General features: G+C 34.0%; 1 protein-coding gene across 1 annotated transcript; it reads right to left on the bottom strand.

The window, feature by feature from the left end:
* Nucleotides 1-297: 297 nt before the first annotated feature.
* On the bottom strand, nt 298-21,329 carry LOC115217537 (V-type proton ATPase subunit S1). The gene is made up of 9 exons (XM_029787264.2): nt 21,188-21,329; nt 13,423-13,546; nt 12,793-12,870; nt 9,736-9,958; nt 7,917-8,002; nt 6,424-6,635; nt 4,895-4,945; nt 3,268-3,472; nt 298-1,825 (listed from the first exon to the last, which is right to left on the bottom strand). Exons 1-9 carry the CDS (start codon nt 21,286-21,288, stop codon nt 1,613-1,615), a joined length of 1,293 nt encoding a protein of 430 aa, XP_029643124.1. The 5' UTR covers nt 21,289-21,329; the 3' UTR covers nt 298-1,612.
* Nucleotides 21,330-21,332: the final 3 nt, after the last annotated feature.

The following is a 21,332-nucleotide window of genomic DNA, read 5'->3' as shown; positions in this document are numbered from 1 at the left end:
TCACAGAGTTTTTCTCTTACGACACACTTTTCTGATTATGAAAACACTTTGATTAATTCCTTGAATAAAAGTCCAATGCAATCTATTGGCAGTTAGATACTCCAAGAGTAGAATGTCAAGATATTGCTTGGAAGACTAACCTTTTGAATTTTTCATTTAATTCTTGGGAAATTTTTTTTTTATTTTTCTAATACAGTTTAACTGAATTAACTGCTTTAATTTTTAGTTTCGTTTTCAACTATTTCTTGAGAAATTTTTTTATACATTATATATTTGGAAAGGTTTTTTTTTTAAAAAAAAGAGCTTTGCAAATTTACAAATTAATCTACATTTTGAACATATACACACACATATATATATATATATACACACACAAACACATGTATATGAATGTGTATATATATATATATATATATATATATATATATGCATGTATATATGTGAGTGTCTATATATATATATATATATACATACACACATATAGGGAGAGACTGAGAGTGACTTTTAAATTACCAAAAAAAGTTAATTTTTACTTTGATTTTTAACTTTAAAAATAAATTCTACATTGAGTTTCCTTTTTATTGAAATTAACTAGTTTCAATGGAATTCAATTCTTTCAAATGCAAACATGAAAAAAAAAAATTAAATTACATTTTTCGATATATACATACAAAAGACAACTTTACAGATATTTTCAGAACATTATCACTAAGCTGATAATAATTCTACTAATGACATAACACACCTCCAAAACAAAAAATAACAATAATAAACTTTTGTAATTTATAGTATCGCTTGTTCTGGTTTGATCCTTGCAGCTGTATTAGCCAATATGAAACATTCTTTTTGAGCAGAGACTAGACTTCTAGCAGTAGGAATGTTAAGAAGGTATTCTTTATAGAAAGAAGAAAGAATATTATTCAGTGGGCCAATATGGGTCGATGATACAAAATGAAAAGACAGCTTTAAAATATTATTTACAAGAGATTTACGATGAAGGTGTTCTCTTGATAAAGATGTAAATTAGATGCAGCTCATTCACCATTCCATGAAGACTCATCAAGTTAACTCAAATTATTTCACAATCCAGATGAAATTAATTAACCCTATAAATTAGTAGTGACAAAAACAATTTTTTTTAAAATCAATGCTAAATGTTTTCAGCAGTACAAAACATATTAAGAAACTAAAAGCAAAAAGGTAAACAATTAGCATTTTATAATTAAACAACTTATATTAACCTAAACCTCACAAACAAAAACACTAAGAAGAAAGATATATATATGACAATATAGATTTCATATTGAAAATAGTTTAAATAAATAAATAAATCTCAGTTTTAAAAAAAGTGTAATTCACTAAATTTACCAACATTAGAAAACAAATTAAATTTAAGATCAGATAATTTTGTGAAATTCACAGAATTTAATACTAAACCTTGATTTATGAAGATATCTCTCTAAGGTGTTTATTGAGAAGATCTATTTTGTTTTTTTATATACCTAACAATCGAAACTATTGGAACTAAATTCGTCTTTGATGTTATTGTATTAAGATTGTTTTGTTTTTGCTTGTTTTTAGATTTTTACTATTAAAATCATTTCAAACTTTATCACTCCATTACTGGTACTGAAAACATTTTGCCTTTAGGGTCATCGAATCTATCCATAGTTTTGATATCCATAATCATACACAGACCAAATGCAAGAATCATACCAAGAATAAGTGTACTAATCAACCCCATCCAAATACCAATGGAAAAGAAACCTGTACAATCCCACACATTGTTGGTAAATGTTCCATTTCTCCCATCAAAAGGCTGAATCTAAAAAAGAAAGGAAAAAGAAAAACAATGGTAAAAAAATTAGTTTCCAATAGAAAAATCAATCAATATCAATTTAAACGCATATTCTAATTAAATAAAAATAAATTAACCCTTTAGCATTTAATCCAGTCCATTTGGACTGGATTAAATTTTATGTTAAAACTGATGAGATCCAACTACTAAAATCTTGAAGCTACAAGATAATGTGTGATTAATTCAAAACAATGTGAATAAATAAGCAATTCATTTGACAAAGAAATCTAAATGCAAAAGAGTTAAACAACCATTTTGTTTCACAACTGTTTTTTATGACTGTTGGGCCACATGAAGGTGATAAGTGACTGAGACCTTTGGCAAAATGCAGTGCTTGAGAAGACTCATTTAGCCAAGTGAAATCATAGTTGTGACTGATCCCAGTCACATAACTGGCACCCATACCAGTGGCATGTAAAAAGCACCCATCAAACCCTTGGAGTGGTTGGCATTAGGAAGGGCATCCAGCTGTAGAAACACTGCCAAATCAGATTGGAACCTGGTGCAGCTCTCCAGCTTACCAGTTTCAGTCAGACCATCTAACCCATGCCAGCATGAAAAGCAGACACTAAAATGATGACAACAATGGGATGAAGTGGGCTGTTCTTTTTATCATGTAAGACAATTGTTGATGCTTAGCCCTAGGGCAGACTTGATCAAGGAGATCTGTAATAAAATATATAACAGCTATGTATTGTTGTTTAGCTCTAGGTCAACTCAGATCAAGCTGGCCAATGGCCAAAAGTGGGGCAGCAATGACCATTCTTATCTATTATTCAGTGTTGTTTCTCTCACTTTTTTTTTTTTACCAAAGGCAACATGACCAACAGTTCTAGAATAGCTGCACCATGTGTCTATTTGTTGTAAGAGGTGACTAAAAGGACTGGTGACAGGAAGGGCATCCAGTCGTAAAACATTAAAAAACTGTCCAAAAACTGTAGGAGTGGCTGTGTGGTAAGTAGCTTGTTTACCGACCACATGGTTCTGGGTTCAGTCTCACTGCGTGGCACCTTGGGCAAGCATCTTCTACTATAGCCTCGGGCCGACCAAAGCCATGTGAGTGGATTTGGTAGATGGAAACTGAAAGAAGCCCGTCATATATATGTATGTGTGTATATATATATATATATGTATGTGTCTGTTTGTCCCCACCGCCACCAACATCGCTTGACAACCGATTCTGGTGTGTTTACATCCCCATAACTTAGCGGTTCGGCAAAAGTGACTGATAGAATATGTACTAGGCTTACAAAGAATAAGTCCTGGGGTCAATTTGCTCGACTAAAGGCAGTGCTCCAGCATGGCCACAGTCAAAAGAGTGAAACAAGTAAAAGAGTAAAGTGTAACCCAATAGTAATCTATTTTACTACTCAGTCATAACACTAAGTTATGAGAATATTTCAACTTACCTGTAACCCCTTGATTACAACATGAATTTTGCTGTTATTTTGACTTTCACGCAACAATGTCAACTTAGTACAATGATAAGAAAACACTTTTGGGGCTGCGATAAATTGAGCTTTCAAGCCAGGAGTGTGAGTTGTCCCATTCAGTTCATATTCCACAACAAATGACTCAATGCGCCAGTCAGAGGAATTCAAGCTAATCTCAACACTAGATAAAAGAAAGTAAAAAAAAATGTTTTAATTAATGAATGTGATTAGTTTATGCTTTGATAATTAAAAAAATATTGTAGGTGAATTTCTTTAAAATACCATATTCAAAGCTTACAGTTAAGACAACTGATTTCACATAAATATAAAACAAAACATACACACAGGCAGGGCAGTGTGATTAAGAAGTTCACTTTGCACTTAAGTGGTTTTAGGACTGACCCTATTGTGTGGCACCATGAGCAAGTATCTTATCTTCAGGTGTAGTTTAGATGGAAACTGTACAGAAACTCTTAGTATGTTATACATACAAGTGCCTGTGCACACATGCACATACATGTATTTGTACCTGTGTATGTTCACAATGACACCACCTTGGCAGCTATGATATTTGTCTCCATTAACCCTTCAGCATTTAAACCAGCCATATCTATCCTAAATCCTTTAACCTGTTTTATGTTCAAACTGACCAGATCTGGCCCATCACACATACCCTACAATGTCACTCTAAAATTAAACAATCATATCGAAAATCGAAATCGATCAACATAATGGAAATTGTAGCTGTGATACCAGTGCCGGTGGCACGTAAGAGAACCATCCGAACGTGGCCGTTGCCAGCGCCGTCCCGACTGGCCTCCGTGCCAGTGGCACGTAAAAAGCACCATCCGATCGTGGCTGTTTGCCAGCCTCGTCTGGCACGTAAAAAGCACCCACTACACTCACGGAGTGGTTGGCATTAGGAAGGGCATCCAGCTGTAGAAACACTGCTAGATCAGACTGGGCCTGGTGCAGCTTTCTGGCTTCCCAGACCCCAGTTGAACCGTCCAACCCATGCTAGCATGGAAAGCGGATGTTCACGATGATGATGATGATGATATCATTGAAATCTTGAAGCAAATAGATAAAGCATTATTAAATCAAAACAATATGAAAGAATGAGTATTACATTTGTCAGAGCCATCTGAATGCTAATGGATTAAACAAAATGTCCAGCAACAATTTGATGAAATAAGGAATACAGTACCATACTTAAAAAAACAAGTAAGAGTTGACATCAGGAAGACCACCTGGCCATAGAATAATGCCTCACTATGATTGTCCAAACAATCATAAATGTCTTGCAAACAACTTGCACATGCAAGTGCTACCAGTCAAAAGCTCCGTATACCGGAAGCCAGCAAGTGTATGGGGTCATCAGGAGAGAATGCGCGCCGTTTTGGGGCCTACCTCTCGACGGCATCAATGCACACCGATATGAGGCCTCGCTTGCTAGATTAGCTGGTTATGAAATTAAGCTCAATATCCTTCTAGCCATAGAAAAGGCAGATGTAAAAACAATGATGAATACAATATTTTATTCAATAGTTTTAATTAAAAAAAAAAAAATCCAGAATCAAGAAACTACAAAACTGTAACTTACTTAAAAGTTGCACTGAGAGGTGGAGCTGCAGACTGCAGTTGGAATGTATAACTGAAAGTTGAAAACAAGATTTATTATTTTATTTTCTAGTTAATGATTTGATATAAATTACACAATAAGCTATACAAACATTCATATCACGTAATACAGCAAGCAACGTAATAGTAGCAGTGGTAGATACTGTAGAGATTTGGGGTAAGGATTTTGTCATATTTAGTGTATAAATCTTACATCTTCTGTTGATAAAATAGTAGCAGACACATTACTTGCATTGAGTAAATCAATTACAAATATGTGACTTGGTGCCAGTGTAAAATATGAATACATTATTCAATACAGGTAAAATATAAATCAATTTCAATGAAAAAATCTGATTAGGAATATGGCCAAGACAAATATTCACTTGAAGTGGCACAAAATCTTAATATCAGAGAAATAACATTCAGTAAACAGCACAAACAATATACACAAAGTACAGAGGAACTTCTAGAAGATTGACAGACAAGTAGAACTATAGATGTGCTGAAGCAGCTTAAAAGTAATGATTAGCTAGGAACTGAAGACCATCAAATGCTCAGATGATTCATCGAAAAAGGTAACTAATTGTTTCGTAGGTTGTATAATTAATTAGTGCTTATGGTAAAACTAATAACAGAATAGTAACTAAGCTTCAAGGATGATAGAGATGAAGTTTTGAGAACATATACTTCAGAGGACAACAAAAAGTTTCTATTCTGTATGAAAGGAGAGATTCTATAGAACAAGTATGAAATGTAATGAGGTATGGCAGTAAAACATACCCAGGTTGTATAAAAGACTAGCTGAAGCCCTCTGCAATGCCTGGTTGCTGAAATTTTGGCTCTTCATTAAGTAAGAGGAAAGAGAACAAGACTAATAGTAAACCTGTCCCTAAATGTTAAAATTTGGCATCCACCCTTCTTGTACAAGGCCTCTCGTACCAAAGCAAGTCTCATTTTTGGTATGGTTTCAACAGCTGGATACACTTCACAATGCCAACTTTTTTTAACACCACAATGGGTTCTTTTTTCAATGGCACCAGCATTAGTGAGGTCACCATGTAACTCACAAGATTAAAGCAGCTCCTCAACTGAGGAGTAAAGGGGGAGTAGGTGGTTCTATAGTAGGTGTTGAGAGCTGGAAGTATGATAGAAATGACAGGAACAGTTTGCATGAACCAATCAGAATGCTTTCAATAGAATGGTTACTGTCAAAAACACCCAAAAGCCAGATGATGGTGTTAATATTATTTTCTAACTATCAGTGTTATTCACCTCAACAATATCTAAATCAAATTTTTTAGCAAGGTATAGGACATTAAATGATGATGATGTATACCCTCAGTACTTGAAAGTATTATTCTATGATTTTAAGAAGGGTAAAAAATAAAGTTGATTTCAATGGGATTGATCTCAGAAAATAAAGAAACAAAATGGTAAACCACAAAACATTTTGCCTGTCACTATACTAATTCTACTCTTTATTCTACTAAAGATAAATTAGATACTTACCTTGCTGTTCTGTTGTTACATGTAGCATTATGGGAAGTTAAATTGGTAAAATTATAATCTGTTATATTGTTGCCTTCAAATACCTCCAGAGAAATACCTTGGGCATAAAAAGGACAAGTGGAATAAGGTAAATAGACAGGGGTTGAATTTTGGTTAGCAGGTTCCTTGGCTTGTAATAGATGACGTCCCAGATAGTTAGACTCAGCAGCTTCCTGAATGAAGAATAAAGAAAATAAATTTGATATCATAATGCATTCTTGAGAGAAACATGGCAAAGAAGTTCACTTCTTAGCCACACGTTTTAAAGTTTAGTTCCACTATATAGCACTTTAGGTGTCTTCTACAGTAGCTGTAGCCTGACCCAGAACCTTTTGAGTGGACAGAAACTGAAAGAAACCTATCGTACATGTGTGTGTGTGTGTGTGTGATATTGTCTCCTAGGCTTAACATTGTATGATAGTCGTAAACAAGCTTCACCATGATACAAGCATTGTCTTTGGTTTCCAATCTTCTATAAAAAAACGTTATGGAGAAACATTACCTTAATTGGAAACAGGTAAAGGTTGGCATCTAGCCATGGAAAGTCTACCTCAATAAATTCTGTCAAACCCATGCAAGCATGGAAGAGTGGGCATCAAAATAATAACAATATTTATATATGTGCATGTGTGTGTGCTTGACCAAATCTTTGAGATTCTATGATTGTCACTATTCAAATGAAGCAATGGTGATGCTGACATTCCTTGTTGACATTGTGACTAGTTGTTCTGCACTTTCAGAGACGTTTGGATTAGGAATATCTTTTACCTGAAAAATTAGGAAAAACTTCATGAAGTATATCTGGACATTAAATCCTGCTCCCTCTGTGATGCCCATACACACCACGAACCACAAAGCACATTTTCATTGCACACACACATACATACCCATGAGCCATTCCCACAGGAGTGGTCCAGTTATTCGACAACTGGAACCAAGTTTTTAAGACAGTAATCGCAAGGCTTTATGCTTGAAGAGAGGTCAATAGCAGTAACAAGATAATATTTAGAACCAGGTCCAACAGAATTGTGCAGGGCTGAATATTTTTACACTGTAGTCTTTCATCATATTATTGATGTTGGAATTGATGAGTAAGTTCTTAAAATTACACAAATGTTATGTTAATGTTAAAATAGTTCATTCAGTGATCCATCAAAAATTTAATTAGAAATACTTACAGGGTGACATAATTAGCTTAATAATACACTTTGATCTTAGCCAAAAGGCCGGGACAATGACTGATATTTTAATCATTATATAAAATACAGGAGACAACTCCAGTCGTGTTTCAATTTTATTAAATGTTTTCTGTGATGAGAGAATCATGAAATATATGTACAATATTGTACATTAATAGACCTGAAAATATTAGTAGATTAAAATTTTTTTTAATCACATAGGTTAATTATACAGCTAATGGTTATTGCAATTCAGAAATATTCTGTAGAAATTACCTTATCAGGAGTCATTCCGGTTAACACAGCTGAATAATGGAAGCCTCTTTGATTCAAATCTTTCAATGTCTTTGCAATCAAGTCATCTAATATAATAAAATGCATACAATGAGTATTGAAAAAATTTAACTAAGATGCCATATTTTATAGTGTTACATTATATTTACAATGGCAAAGTCTTGAAGCAGTTGAAGATCTAGAGAGAAAAATTAATAGATGGATCTGATGTCTTTCAAAGCTGATCTAAGGACCGTAAAGTGAAACCTTACTGCAACAAATTTTTGTGCCTGGGGCAAAGATCTATATCTCTATATACCTTGGTTTTATTGGTTGGTTGTAGGATGGACAGACATCCAGCTGAAAAAACAACTACCCTAAAATAAACCCCACCATTCCCACATCTTGGTACAGAAAATTTGATGTAAGAAATAAAATTATGAAAATAAACATATTACTTTACTTGACAATGTTTTGTTTCTTAACCATTTTCTAATGTTGACATAATGGACAGGAATTTTGCAAATTGGGAAATCTATATACATTGGAAGATACAGATGGTTGCTGTTTTTGTCACTAACTTTGTAAATAAGGCATTAAAGTAAACTATTTTACCAAAATTGATGCTAACAAACCATAATATATTCTGCTTAAGAGTTTAACAAAACAAAATCTCTTAACCACCCTTGTTTCTTGTATGGATGCAAATGGTATGGTTTAAGCATTTAGTAGAACATTAGAATTCTTGGTAAAACTTGCTAATATACAATCATGTTTGTTAAAATAGAATTCTCATTATAAATAAAATTAAAAGGAAAATCAAACCATTCAATACGGTAAGTGACAATACTAGCCACAATGTGCCAGCTGTCTCATGGATATGACTATATTAGCCATGGCATCTCAACTGTGTCCATGCCAGATATCACATTAATATGACTATACTAGCTAGGCATGTCAGCTTCTTCCTGACACATAATATGACATACAATGAGCTCTGTTATCAAACAGCAGCCAATCAAAAGAATAAAAGATGACTTTAAGATGGACTAGAAACAAACATTCAAGAAAGACTTCTACTTGATGTTTGAGCTTATATTTACTTATGCAATAACATTATTATAATTTATATTAGTAATATATATATATAGGTATGTGAAGGCACATGGCCTAGTGGTTAGAGCAGTGAACTCGCAGTCCAGGGATCACGGGTTCAAATGTGCATGTTTATGAGCAAAACACCTAAACTCCATGCAGCTCTGGCAGAAGGTAATGGCAAACTTCTACTGACTCTTTCACCACAACTTTCTCTCACTCTTTCCTCCTGCATCTAGTAGGTCACCTGTGAAAGACCAGCAGTCCCGTCCAGGTGGGGAACTTACATGCCTATGAAACCAGGAAACCGGCCCTTATAAGCCAGGCATGGCTTGAGAAGGAACAAATAATAACATATATTGGTATGCATCATTGTACATCTTATATTCTGTTTATATAATATTTAGTAAGCTCAACTGAATTAAATATCCACTAGGAAAAAAAATCTGAAATGGATTTAGATTTCATGTAGAAATAATTGAGCTTATATCTAATTTAAGTGTGCAAAAAGTAAAGAATTTTATAAGAGTACATATTTCCCACTTAACATTTATCTACAAACATCTAATTACAGAGGAATGATTAGATAGAAAAATATGAATTAACAACTAAAAATGTTTTTTTGTTTTCTGTAAATGATACATCAAATCAAAACAAAACATAGAAACCAATATCATTTCACAGTTCTTGATAAAATTTTTCCCCCCGCTTTGTAAAAGTAACATACCATTGTTTCTCAGAGTTACTGCTTCATTAGAAGATCCAATTAAATCAGGAAGGTGCACAAGAAACAAATGAGATTTGTCTGTGTTTAGCTTCATTGAAGCAATCTTTAGTGGATTGTGAACTTCTATAAAGTTGTCAAGGAATTTTTTCTTCAAGCCTTCTACTGCAGCCATTGGATTACTGACTGATGCCAAGTTGGTTGAGAAGCTCTTTTCCATGAATTTCTAGAAAGTATCATATGAATTGAATATAAACCTTTTGCAATGACATTTCAAACAAAATATACTTTGTACTTCATTTAATTTTGAAAAATAATAAAAATTAGAACCAATTTAACAAAATAATTCAACATTAAGTTGGTACTTGGAACATGACAAAATGGATCAAACATAAAATTATGTGGAGAGGTCTTAGCCTAAATATGAATACTCTAAAAGCAAATGATTTTTGTCGGAACCAAAGGATAGTCGAAAGTGACCAGGTATGGGAAAACTAAGCAGTGTAGGGCAACAAACAGAAGTAGTAAATAGTATAGAGTAGCAATTGAATATAAAAACAATAAAGAAAAAGGTGAATAGGATATTTATTTAAATAGTATTGTAAATGAGTTTAATAAATCAAAAATCAATCAAGGATTTGGTTGAAATTAAGATAAATTTGTAAGGTATGTTTTAAATAATTGCTGTTTGAGACACTGATTTATACAAATAGTGTAGAGTAGCAAATGAATATAAAAACAATAAAGAAAAAGGTGAATGGGATATTTATTTAAATAGTATTGTAAATGAGTTTAATAAATCAAAAATCAATCAAGGATTCAGTTTAAATTAAGATAAATCTGATATGGTATGTTTTAATTAATTGCTGTTTGAGACACTGATTTATACAAAGCCTGTTATGTATTTGTATCATGTAACTTTCCTGAGTTTTGTTATTTTGTTATATTTCTGTTGAAATACAGTCTTTATTTTAGTTTAAAAACTTTTGTCATGATTTAGTAGGTGTAAGGTGGTGAACTGGCAGAATTGTTAGCACACTGGGCAAAATGCTTAGCTTTTGTTCTGAGTTCCAATTCTGTCATGGTCAATTTTGCTTTTCACCCTTTTGAGCACTGGGGTTGATGTAATCAACTTATACCCTCCCCTGAAATTACTGGTCTTGTGCCAAAATTTGAAATCATTATTAAGTTGGTGTTTGGAACATAAATTAACAGGAAATTTTGATGGAAGGTTTTAATTCAGTTCACTTTAAAACAGGAAGTCAATATCATGCAAACGGGGGTAGTCTCAAGTACTTTGGTATCTAAAGAGTTAGGGAAGAACTTCCATTTCACAACTGAGTTGTAGGAAGGACCCATCATCATAAAATCACAGGTTAAATTCTTGGACTGGGTAGCACACTGTGCCCTTGAGCAGTTTATTTCACATTAGACTAGTCTACTCCACTGCAATGAGCACTCGCCAAGTACTGATGCCATCTTCTCTCCCTCTGACTGTTACATCCTGGTTGTTCCACTGGGTCAACAGAGGGAGAACCACGAGGGTATCTGTCTATTCATCATTGCATAGGCACTTAATATAATTAGCAAAAACATGGTACACACTAGCAAACCATACCCTTCTTATGGTTTTTTAGGAGGTTGTGGGATTAACATTTAGGGGATGACCAACAACACAATGGGAGTAACAGACATGATTCAGTTACTGATATGTCTCACAAACTAGTTCTATTTATTTCACCCATTTCAGTTCTTCAATTAGTTCTTCCAATGATTATTCATTAGTTTCTAATCCTACTGAAACAAGCAACATTGTAGGCCACAAAAAAATTACTGCTAAAACCATCAAAGTGCATTTAGAAAAATTCAAAATTATACCTCAGATATTTGTCTAAATACAGTCAAAAGGTAATCTTTAGGGTGGGATAAATCCAGTTACATAAACTATTCAATAACAAAGTTAAACCAATACTAATTCTTCAATACCATTACCAATTTTCCAATTACACTATACTAATTAATGTTTTGCTTAACCGTCTAATCAAAATATAAGAACCTTTTATTTTTTTTCAATATTTATTTCTTAACTAACCTAAAAGCCACACTCTGTGTGGACTTTTAAGTTAGCTCCAGCAGAGGGCTAAATAGCACGACTATAATACATCTATAATGATTACATGCCCCGGTGGTATTTGATCACAGGTTAAGGATGGATGAGAATTAATTCTGTAATGTAATCATTCTATTGTTCCAGTCCCAAGTTGAATTCCAACTGTTGATCTATTTGTTCCAAAATTCTTATCTCGACATAAAATTAACAATTTATCTCCCTCTTGATCTCTGATGTCATCTGACAAGCGCCAGCCAAGATGGAATGAATCAACCAAGCTTTACTTGCTAGAAGTAGCAACCCTAATGCTTTTAAATCAGATCCCAATACTGGATGTTCAAGAACTAAATGAAGGGCAGATTTCCAATCCCAGGATCATTCTGATTCCAAAAAGGCATAATATGTCTATGAAATACAGGGATCCCAGATGGACAGACAGATTTCGCTTTTATTATGATAGATAATTTTTTTACAAAGCTATACTTCGAAAGGCAAAAATATAGTTGAGTTTTAGTATATTACAGGTATGGGTATTATTGGCCCTGAAAGTATGAAAGGCACAACAGACTCCAGTAACATTTGTAATGCTGATAAATATGGCTAAATACCCCAAGGCATTTAGTCAGGTGCTCTACTGATACAACAATTTACTGTTCTTTTAATTTTTAACATTAACATTAGGCCACATACACTTTCAGTGAGGGTACAGTTGATTAAATTAATCCCAGTACTTGACTGGTGCTTTATTTTATTGATTCTTGAAAAACATGGATTAAAATCTGATCTCAGAATCTGAAGTGCCCTGACTATAAACTACAAGGCATTTAATTCTTTGCTTTCTAATAATTCTACCAACCCAAAATACATCAATGATTCAAAATCTTAAAATCAAAAGCAACATAAGGAATTCTTTATAATATGAACATAAATAGAAAAACTGCATTGCTTACCTTGACATTTTTAAATACTCCACCTTCCCCGTTATCGTTATATATGTCAGCATAATGAGACAGGTGGTTAAGTCCAAGCTGATATGACAGAAAATACAATAATTAATGTAATTATTCAACTAATTCTGTTACTGAGGATCTTAGAATAGTCATACAAAGAGAAACATCTCACTTATTCATTCATATACAGTATTATAGATTCCTTTCAGCCAGTCTTACTAACCGGTTTTACACAGGATACTTGCCATCTCTGAAGAGCATGTGGTATTACTTAACCATGCTGTTATATAATATATGATTATTTAATACCCAGTGTAAAACCCATTGATAAGATCTGCTGAAATGGATCTAAAATACTTTGATTAATGTATCCACTCTAATGACAAATATATGAGTGCATATTTTTTTCTGACTTAGGGATTCTTAGATGATCATATATAATAGAGTGATTCAAAAAGATCTTTGTTTACAGTCAAGTTTCTGATTATATGAGGTTGTTGAAAGAAGATATGTTAATTATGGTTAAATTAGTTCCTTTTCCAAATTTTGTTTCGATGAAGCAGAAAATGATATTTCAGTATCAAAAATGAAACAGAAAAACTTGCACACAATGAAACTATGAACACTTACCTTGTCTTGAAGAAAAATCACAATGGATCTGGACTCTTTTGATAGTGGCAACAGGTAATTGTTATGGAAGGTATCAGCACTGACTTTATTACCCATAAATACTGTGGGCAGGTCACTCATCGAACTAGAAGAGAAAACGAATATCTCTCAGTTTACTAGATAGACAAAGAATGCTTTGGTTTAAGCCAGTGTTTCTCAATCCCCTTTTTTGGTCCCATGTTTCACTTTGATTTTCAAGAAAAAAGAAATACAAAAAATTATGCACCAAGCCAATATTCAGTGAGTGTGTGTGTTTGTGCATGCATATGCGTGTGTTTAAAAGAAATTTTAATTAAAGTTTTAATGACTTATTACTTGCTTCTGTTTCATTCTTAAGTGAGCTGCACTTTCACCAGTATACTGCCATGCCCCACCTTAAGAAACACTGTTTTAACTCTCTAGCATTCAGATTACATTGTCAAATGTATTGCTTAATTTATTCATGATGTTTTTAATCATTCAGGCATTACTTTGTAGCTTCAAGATTTTGATGATGAGATTGTTTAATTTTAGAATGACATTGTAGGTTATGCGTAAGAGACCAGCTCTGACTGGTTTGAATATAAGACTGGTAGAATATTTGAGTCGAGTATAGCTGGTTTAAATGCTAAAAGGTTAAAAACAACAAACATAATTTGTCTTCTAAGGGGTTCTACAGCTAGAAGGTAGACTGCATAAAAGCTGCTAAAAACACTGAGCAAGATAAAAAATTAGTTTTTTGATTATCCACAATTTTATCTCTATCTCTATATATATAAAGCTGAAGTTGTCTGTGTATGGCAGCCTTCAACTAACACTATCTCCTTCGAGACCCTGCGGCGCAAGTTGACCAAAATTGAGAGTATGATAGAAGGCTTACTCTTCCTTCCGTAGAAGACAAAATTCAAATTGGACCATGTTAACACCAAAAATTATTTACATCAAAAAGGTGCTTTTTTTTTCTATGAAAATTCCTATTTTTTGACTGCTGTGTCGCCATATTTCGGTGTATTTCACTTAAAGAGAATAACAAGCTACATAATGCAAAAGTTTTACTTTTCAAAAATTCCAATTCTAAAGGGTCGAAACAAACCTGAGCAACGCCCGGCGATACTGCTAGTATAAAATAAAAATGACTGCACCATTACATTCCGCTACTTTTAAAGATTTTTCTTGTGTCCTATTTTGAAATTTTTATAGGTCATCCTAATTTTTCTATAAGTTGATAGGCAGCCATAATAGTAATTATTTGTCCATGTCTTTAGTTGAAAAATATGCATAGTTGCTTTTGTGCAGCCCAGTTTTACAATAGTTGCTTAGTATAGTTGAAGGCTGTAAAAAGGCAACTAAAAGGTTTGTTGACAGGAAGAACCTCCAATTCTTAAATACATTCTAAAAATAAAAAAATAAAGAAAAAAAAAAGGAACCATGAATAGGAGTCACAAGGCCCACGAATAAGCTGAGGGAGAAATGTGCAGGGTATAATATTGGAAACCATTCTAAAGTGACAAGATACTGTGTCAACCAGATCTTTATAGTAAGGCAAAGTAACAGTGGATTTTGATTTTGTCTACCTTATATTTGCACAAGGTTAAAGTTACAGCTATTTGTTTCTTGGGAAGGTATTTTTCAGGAAGTTAATTTCTTGTAAGTTGTTTCACTGATACAGATGTTTTAAGACCAATGCTGTTAACAATGAATGAAAGGTTTTATTTTATTATATTTTTTTTATTGCTAATCATTTCAGTAATATGCCAATAAAGGTGGATGTGTAGTTTTGCAGTTAGCTTTGCAGCTTAAGTGGTTTTCAGGTTCAATCCCACTGCAGAGTTAGTTTTTTTTTATAGCCTCAAATCAACTAATACTTCATGAATGAAATTTAGTAAACAGAAATTGTACAGAAACCCACTGCGTGTGCATGTATATATATGTGTGTGTGTGCACACATCTATATGCATATATATATATATATATTATACACACACACATATGTGTCTTTGCATTGACACCACTTGGGCAACAGTGATGTTTATGCTCCATAGTTACGAAGTTTGACACACGAAGACCAGTGGGATATTTTGCTTGAAAATCAAGTGTTGGCACCAGGAAGGGCACTTGACCATGAGCTACTACAAGAAATCGTGTTCAACTCATGCCAGCATAGAAAAAGCAAACACCATGGTGATAATGTATCTTACTGCATAGGAATGCACCACCAAATAGTAAATCATATTGTGTAAATAAATACAGGCACTTTCACTTAAAATAGAATCATGTGCATTGTTAACCAAATAAATTTTCACTATCCTCATTTAATGTCCATCTTCCATGCATTGGGTTATTCAAAAGGAACTGATAAGCTAGAGAATTGTGTAAAGCTTTAGTCTGCTTTGGTATGGTTTCTACAGTCGATGCCTTTTCTAATGCCAATCACTTTACAGAATGTACTGGATGCTTTTTTTTCTTGCAGCCAATACTAGTAAATTCACACAACAAAAAAGCACCCTCTGAGGCTGTAGTAGAGAGGGAGGCAGCTTTATACCAGCTGTTGAGAAGCTAAAATATGATAGACAGACAGAAACAAGTGTCTTACTGAAGGAGAGATACAGGACTCTACTGCATTATGTAAAGGTGGGTGATTTCCCATTTAATATCCAAATGGGCTATCTATCTGTATTCCCTAATTATAACCATAGCCAGGTGGAACCATAGTTTGGAAGTACAGATAAGAATATTCACTGAAAAAGGGAAATGGGTAAAGACCCCCTCCAGTCATGAATGACTGTGAGATTGCACCTAGAAAGTTACCCTCCGAGGCACAAATCCAGGCAAAGTTGTTTATGGAAGACCAGCAATCACCTATGCATACCTCCCCCTCTCCATGCCACCGAGTTATCCAAGGGAAAAGCAAAGGCCAATACAGCTGGGCACCAGTGATGTTGCAACTCATTTCTACAGCTGAGTGAACTGGAGCAACATGAAATAAAGTGTCTTGTTCAAGAACACAACACACAGCTGGGTCCAGGAATCAAACTCACTACCTCATGATTGTGAGCCTGACTCACTAAACACTGAGCCATGCACCTTCACTGAAATAGGATACAAACAAAACAGTTTCCAATCCCAAGCATTTTATAACAGTAATATCAATCTTGTGTTCAAACAAAACTAAATTAACCAATCAGATGACTCATACATATAAATTAATTCCATAACTTAAACATTATTTTACTGTTATTATATTCTAATTCTCATCATTATCCCTAGGATTTTATAAAGAAATTAGATATATTAGCAGCTGAATGGTATTAACTCCGATGTATAGCAAAATAATTTAGAAATTCTCTTATTCTTGTCTAAAATGATTCCAATAGCTACTAGCAGATATATGTACTGTTGCTACAATTTACTTAACCTTATCAATCAATAAATTAAAGTAAATGAATGAGCAATTGTGTGAAACCTAAATGGACTAATGACCATTTTCAGAACAAAAGCACTCATCAATGAAATGTATAAAACCTGCAGCTATTCTACATATTTGCTGCAATCTTCAAACAATCAACTTTAGAAAATGTATATTTGTACAACAAATGATACTGAAACATATGTTAAATATTCCATTAGTTATTCAAAGTAGAACAAGTTGAACTGACTTTTGAAGGCTCTCTATAAAACAAAGAAGACTCTAGAAAACTCATTTTTCTGGAGTTGGTGGAAAGGTTCACCCCGCCTTGGCGCGCGTCGCTTTCGTGGCGACCACCGTCGTGGCACTCGAATTTTGCCCAAGATATATAAGATAGGCTGTCAATGACAATAAGTGCTGATGACCTAATTTCTTACAGTTGAATCTGTAAAACATTTAGAGAAAAAATTTCAAATATGAAAGAAAAATCTAGAATCAAGATGCCTCAAAGTAGACTTAGCAGCAAAGACTAACGTTCTAATTAGAAAGACAACCAGACTCCACAACCTTAAGGGAAATGACTGTACTCTTTATGCAGAAAAGGAGTAAGTACATAGAAATTCCATATAGTGTACTCTGTAAAAAAAAAACCCCAAAAAACTATCTACACCCAAGAGGTTCACTTAAAGGTAGGCTAACAGAAAAAGCAGAATTTGTGTGTAGCAGATGGCAGCAAGAGTACAAGTGGAAAAGGGTCTTTCAAATGCCCAGGAGGCTCTGTGGAAGTAGTTGATAGGTGTTGTTACCAAGATGACTAAAAGAGCAGCAAATATATACTACATATAATACTGCATGATATATGAGTTGATGGAATCTACTGTAGTGGAAAATCAGCCCCAATTTATGAAGCCTCTTAAATACAGTTTGTGAATCAGCCTCAGTTATGATAAGAAGAACAATGACTACTCCATAAATACCATTACAATCTATATTACTATTTGGTAATAAGTTGGGTATGTGGGTATTTTGAAAATACAGTTCATAGAGTGATGATCATGCCCTGCATAGTTAGACTGCCATAGCACCCGTTCAGCCAACCTGCCAGGGATACGGCAAAGACATGGAACTGCTGCATGGTGGATTGTGAAGAAGTTGTGAAAGAATTCAACTGAGCCAACAGTGCATCTTACATTGATGCTGAGCAGAGGAATCCTAGAAGATCAATGGTCAGGATCACCAAGCTCTATCAAGAGAGTAACTGCAACACATCCATGATTGTGTAATCAGCTAATGAAAGATTCACTATGACTCAAGCTCCCAATTCAGATTCATAATAATGGAATTGGATGGTGACAGAGAGTCTTGGAAATTTATGAAAGCAGGAAAGAAAAAAAAGTCCAGCATTATACATAATCCTTACTAAATATCTGTAAAATGCAAACTTGATATATTACTAATTTGCACCAATACAATGGAACTTGGTAAAAACTTCAGACCATGAGTTTTCAATTGTTCAATCAGTTGAACTACGAAGCTCATTGAATAACATGTATGTAGTTGAGTATTCTTATCTGATTACACCATTACAGCATGTGTTGACAGAGCTCTTTCTGCCCCATTCTCAACCAACTCTGGTGTTTCTCCAGATTCAGACAGGCACCCAAATGTCTTCATTTTATACATCAATGAGCGACTAGCTGCCACATCTAACCATGCCAACTCATGTGCAGGTGACATGGCCCTTCATTCCTCTCAAACTTTCCCCAAATATGCATTATTCACTGCATGCTAAACCTGCAATGGTTCCATGAACGAAGACCTTGAGAGCAGGGGTGTAGCTAGGTTCTAACATTAGGGGAGCAAGCACATAAAAAAAAGCATCACGACACATACAAAACAGTCTGGAAGGACTGTTTTATTTATACATAGGTGAGAATGCTTTTTGAATGTTTTTGAATCTTCCTACCTCATTAACCACATGATCCTGTTCTCTATAGCCACCAGAGAGAGGAAAACTGCTTTCCTGGTCTGGTTAAAAGAGAATGGCAAAGCAATCAGTAGTGGAATATTCACTAATCCTGTTACGGAACTAGTAAAGCGCCTGATAACGTTCTTGCAATTTACGTGCAAAATTTCAAACAAAATGTTGATGCATTTAACGCCAATACCTGACCAACACTTTACTGTAATCTACCCCAAAAAGATTAAAGGCAAAGTTGATCGTGACAGGATTTGAACTCAGAACATAAACAGCCAGAAGAAATACAGCAAGGATTTTTTTTTTCCTGACGCCAGCTCTCCACTTGAAAATCTTTCTAAATCTGGCACAAAACCAGCAAATTTTGAGAGGAGGGAACAAATCGATGACATGGACCTCAGTACTTGACTGGTAGTTTACTTTATCGACTGAAAGAATGAAAGACAACATCGACCTCGACAGCATTTGAACTCAGAACGTAAACAGCCGGAAGAAATACCATTAGACATCTCGTCCGACGATTTAATTATTCTGCTAGCTCGTCACCTAAATAAACAACTGAAAAAATAACTTCCGTAACAACCATGTCATGTGTCACGAGATGCCTCGTAAGTAGGATATACATAAATGGTTCCTTTACTTTAAATAGACGGAGAGTTGTTGATTTACATCGATAGTTGATTTAATAATCAAAATGTGTCACCGAAGATTCAGTTTGCTTGTGTCACATGAGTATCTAACTTACATGCGAATCCTACACGGAAAGTTTCATTTAGCAACGTTTTGGAGGTTAAAACAAGGAGTGGTTGGAATAATTCATTAGTAGAAAAAAAAATTCAAATAGGTGGACACCCATCCTAACCTTGTCAATAAAGTTAGGCCTTCTTTCGATAACTGTTGCAATCGAAAGAATGGCTAAAGTTGTAATAGTACATTTATAACGATACTGGCCGAATATCCGTTACAATCGTGTCGAACCATAATTGAGGAAGCCTACATGATCGTTCGACTTGCTAGAAATAACAACCAAATCTCCTTCATGTCACACCCTACTGTCTTAATAATAATGACTTGGGGTTGAACAACAACAGCTAATGTCCTTGAGAATAGGCATGAATGCCACAGAATCTTGTTGCCTGTAGCAACAAAAAATCTGTCCTAATAATACTGACAAAGAAAATAGGAAGCCGAAGACATCTGAGCGTCTTATGTTAAAAAAAAAAATATGATCCGTTTCAAAAAATAAGTCTTTCGATTAGCAGTCGGATCAGTTTCACTCACACTGCTAATGTTCTTGAAATGGCATCGATACTACAAATATTTCACCAACAGATCATCGATAAACATTTAAGCTTGGCGAGAGAGTGTCTAATAGTTCGATCATTAACATTTCAATAGTTAAATTTTCCCTTAAATCACACTCCTTAACGTCTCTAAGAAAATGAATAAATAAAAAGATACATTTGACTAATGTATTACAAATTAAACTACCAGATACAATAAAAAAAATTTTTTTAAAGAGGGGAGTTTCGACTGAAACTTGTTTAATCACAAGACCGCTGGATTAAGGATGACCTGGAACTGAAATGATAAATCTTTAAAACGGATTCAGCCTTGACAGGGATCGCCGTATTTGCGTTTTGTCTTTTACAGGGTCAAAAGCTTCTTGAAATGAATATTGTAGAGTTTAGTTCCTTCGATTCTTGTACTCCCTTTCTTTCTCTCAAGACAAAAACATGGGTGAGTGAGAAAGCCCGAATATTTTAATTAAATATGAAATTTGTCTTTGAAAAAAAAAAATATATTAAGTTAGATAATATAAAGTGGTCATACTGACAGTGTTTATATAAAGCAAGAGAGGGGTCAGAGTCCAATAATAAGGCAATGGGATAGTGGAATGGCTTTACACAGTGAAAATGCTTTTGGTTATAGTTAATCATACAGAAAACACACACACACACATAAATGTGTGTCTGTGTGTAGATAGCTGCATATATGGGTGTGTGTGTGTGTGTATTACTATAACCAACAGGGGAGTACTTCAACAAGTGCGTCAAAAGAAGATAAATAGCTATACAGAAAAATTAGAGACAGACGTTATTATTATAATTAATTAGTAATAACGAAAGCTGGGGGCGGACGAGATAAAGAACAACAAGAGATTGTAGTAATAGAAGAAACTGTCCAAAATATGAGAGAAAGGAGGTGAAACAGAACCATAATAAGGACAGATATTAATTATGTATATATGCCAGAGAGGTGAAACAACTGCAAATAGAAATATTTAGGTACACATTGCAATTATATTACAAATATATTATATTTTACTTATATTTTATATTGTATTAATATTAATATATTACCGTGAAGGTGACCATATCAGAGCAGGTACATCATTTGCAAATATTGGTGCTAATGAAATTAAAATAATAGAAAATATAAAACCAACTCCTCGGTAATCCATTTAGAATAGATATGTGTATATATTTATGTGTTGTTAATTAGTAA

This window comes from Octopus sinensis, linkage group LG11 (genome assembly GCF_006345805.1).
Source record: "Octopus sinensis linkage group LG11, ASM634580v1, whole genome shotgun sequence".
NCBI classification, from domain to species: Eukaryota; Metazoa; Mollusca; class Cephalopoda; order Octopoda; family Octopodidae; genus Octopus; species Octopus sinensis.
Note: the sequence above shows the minus strand (reverse complement) of the source record. Positions and strands in the feature narration are given on the sequence as shown.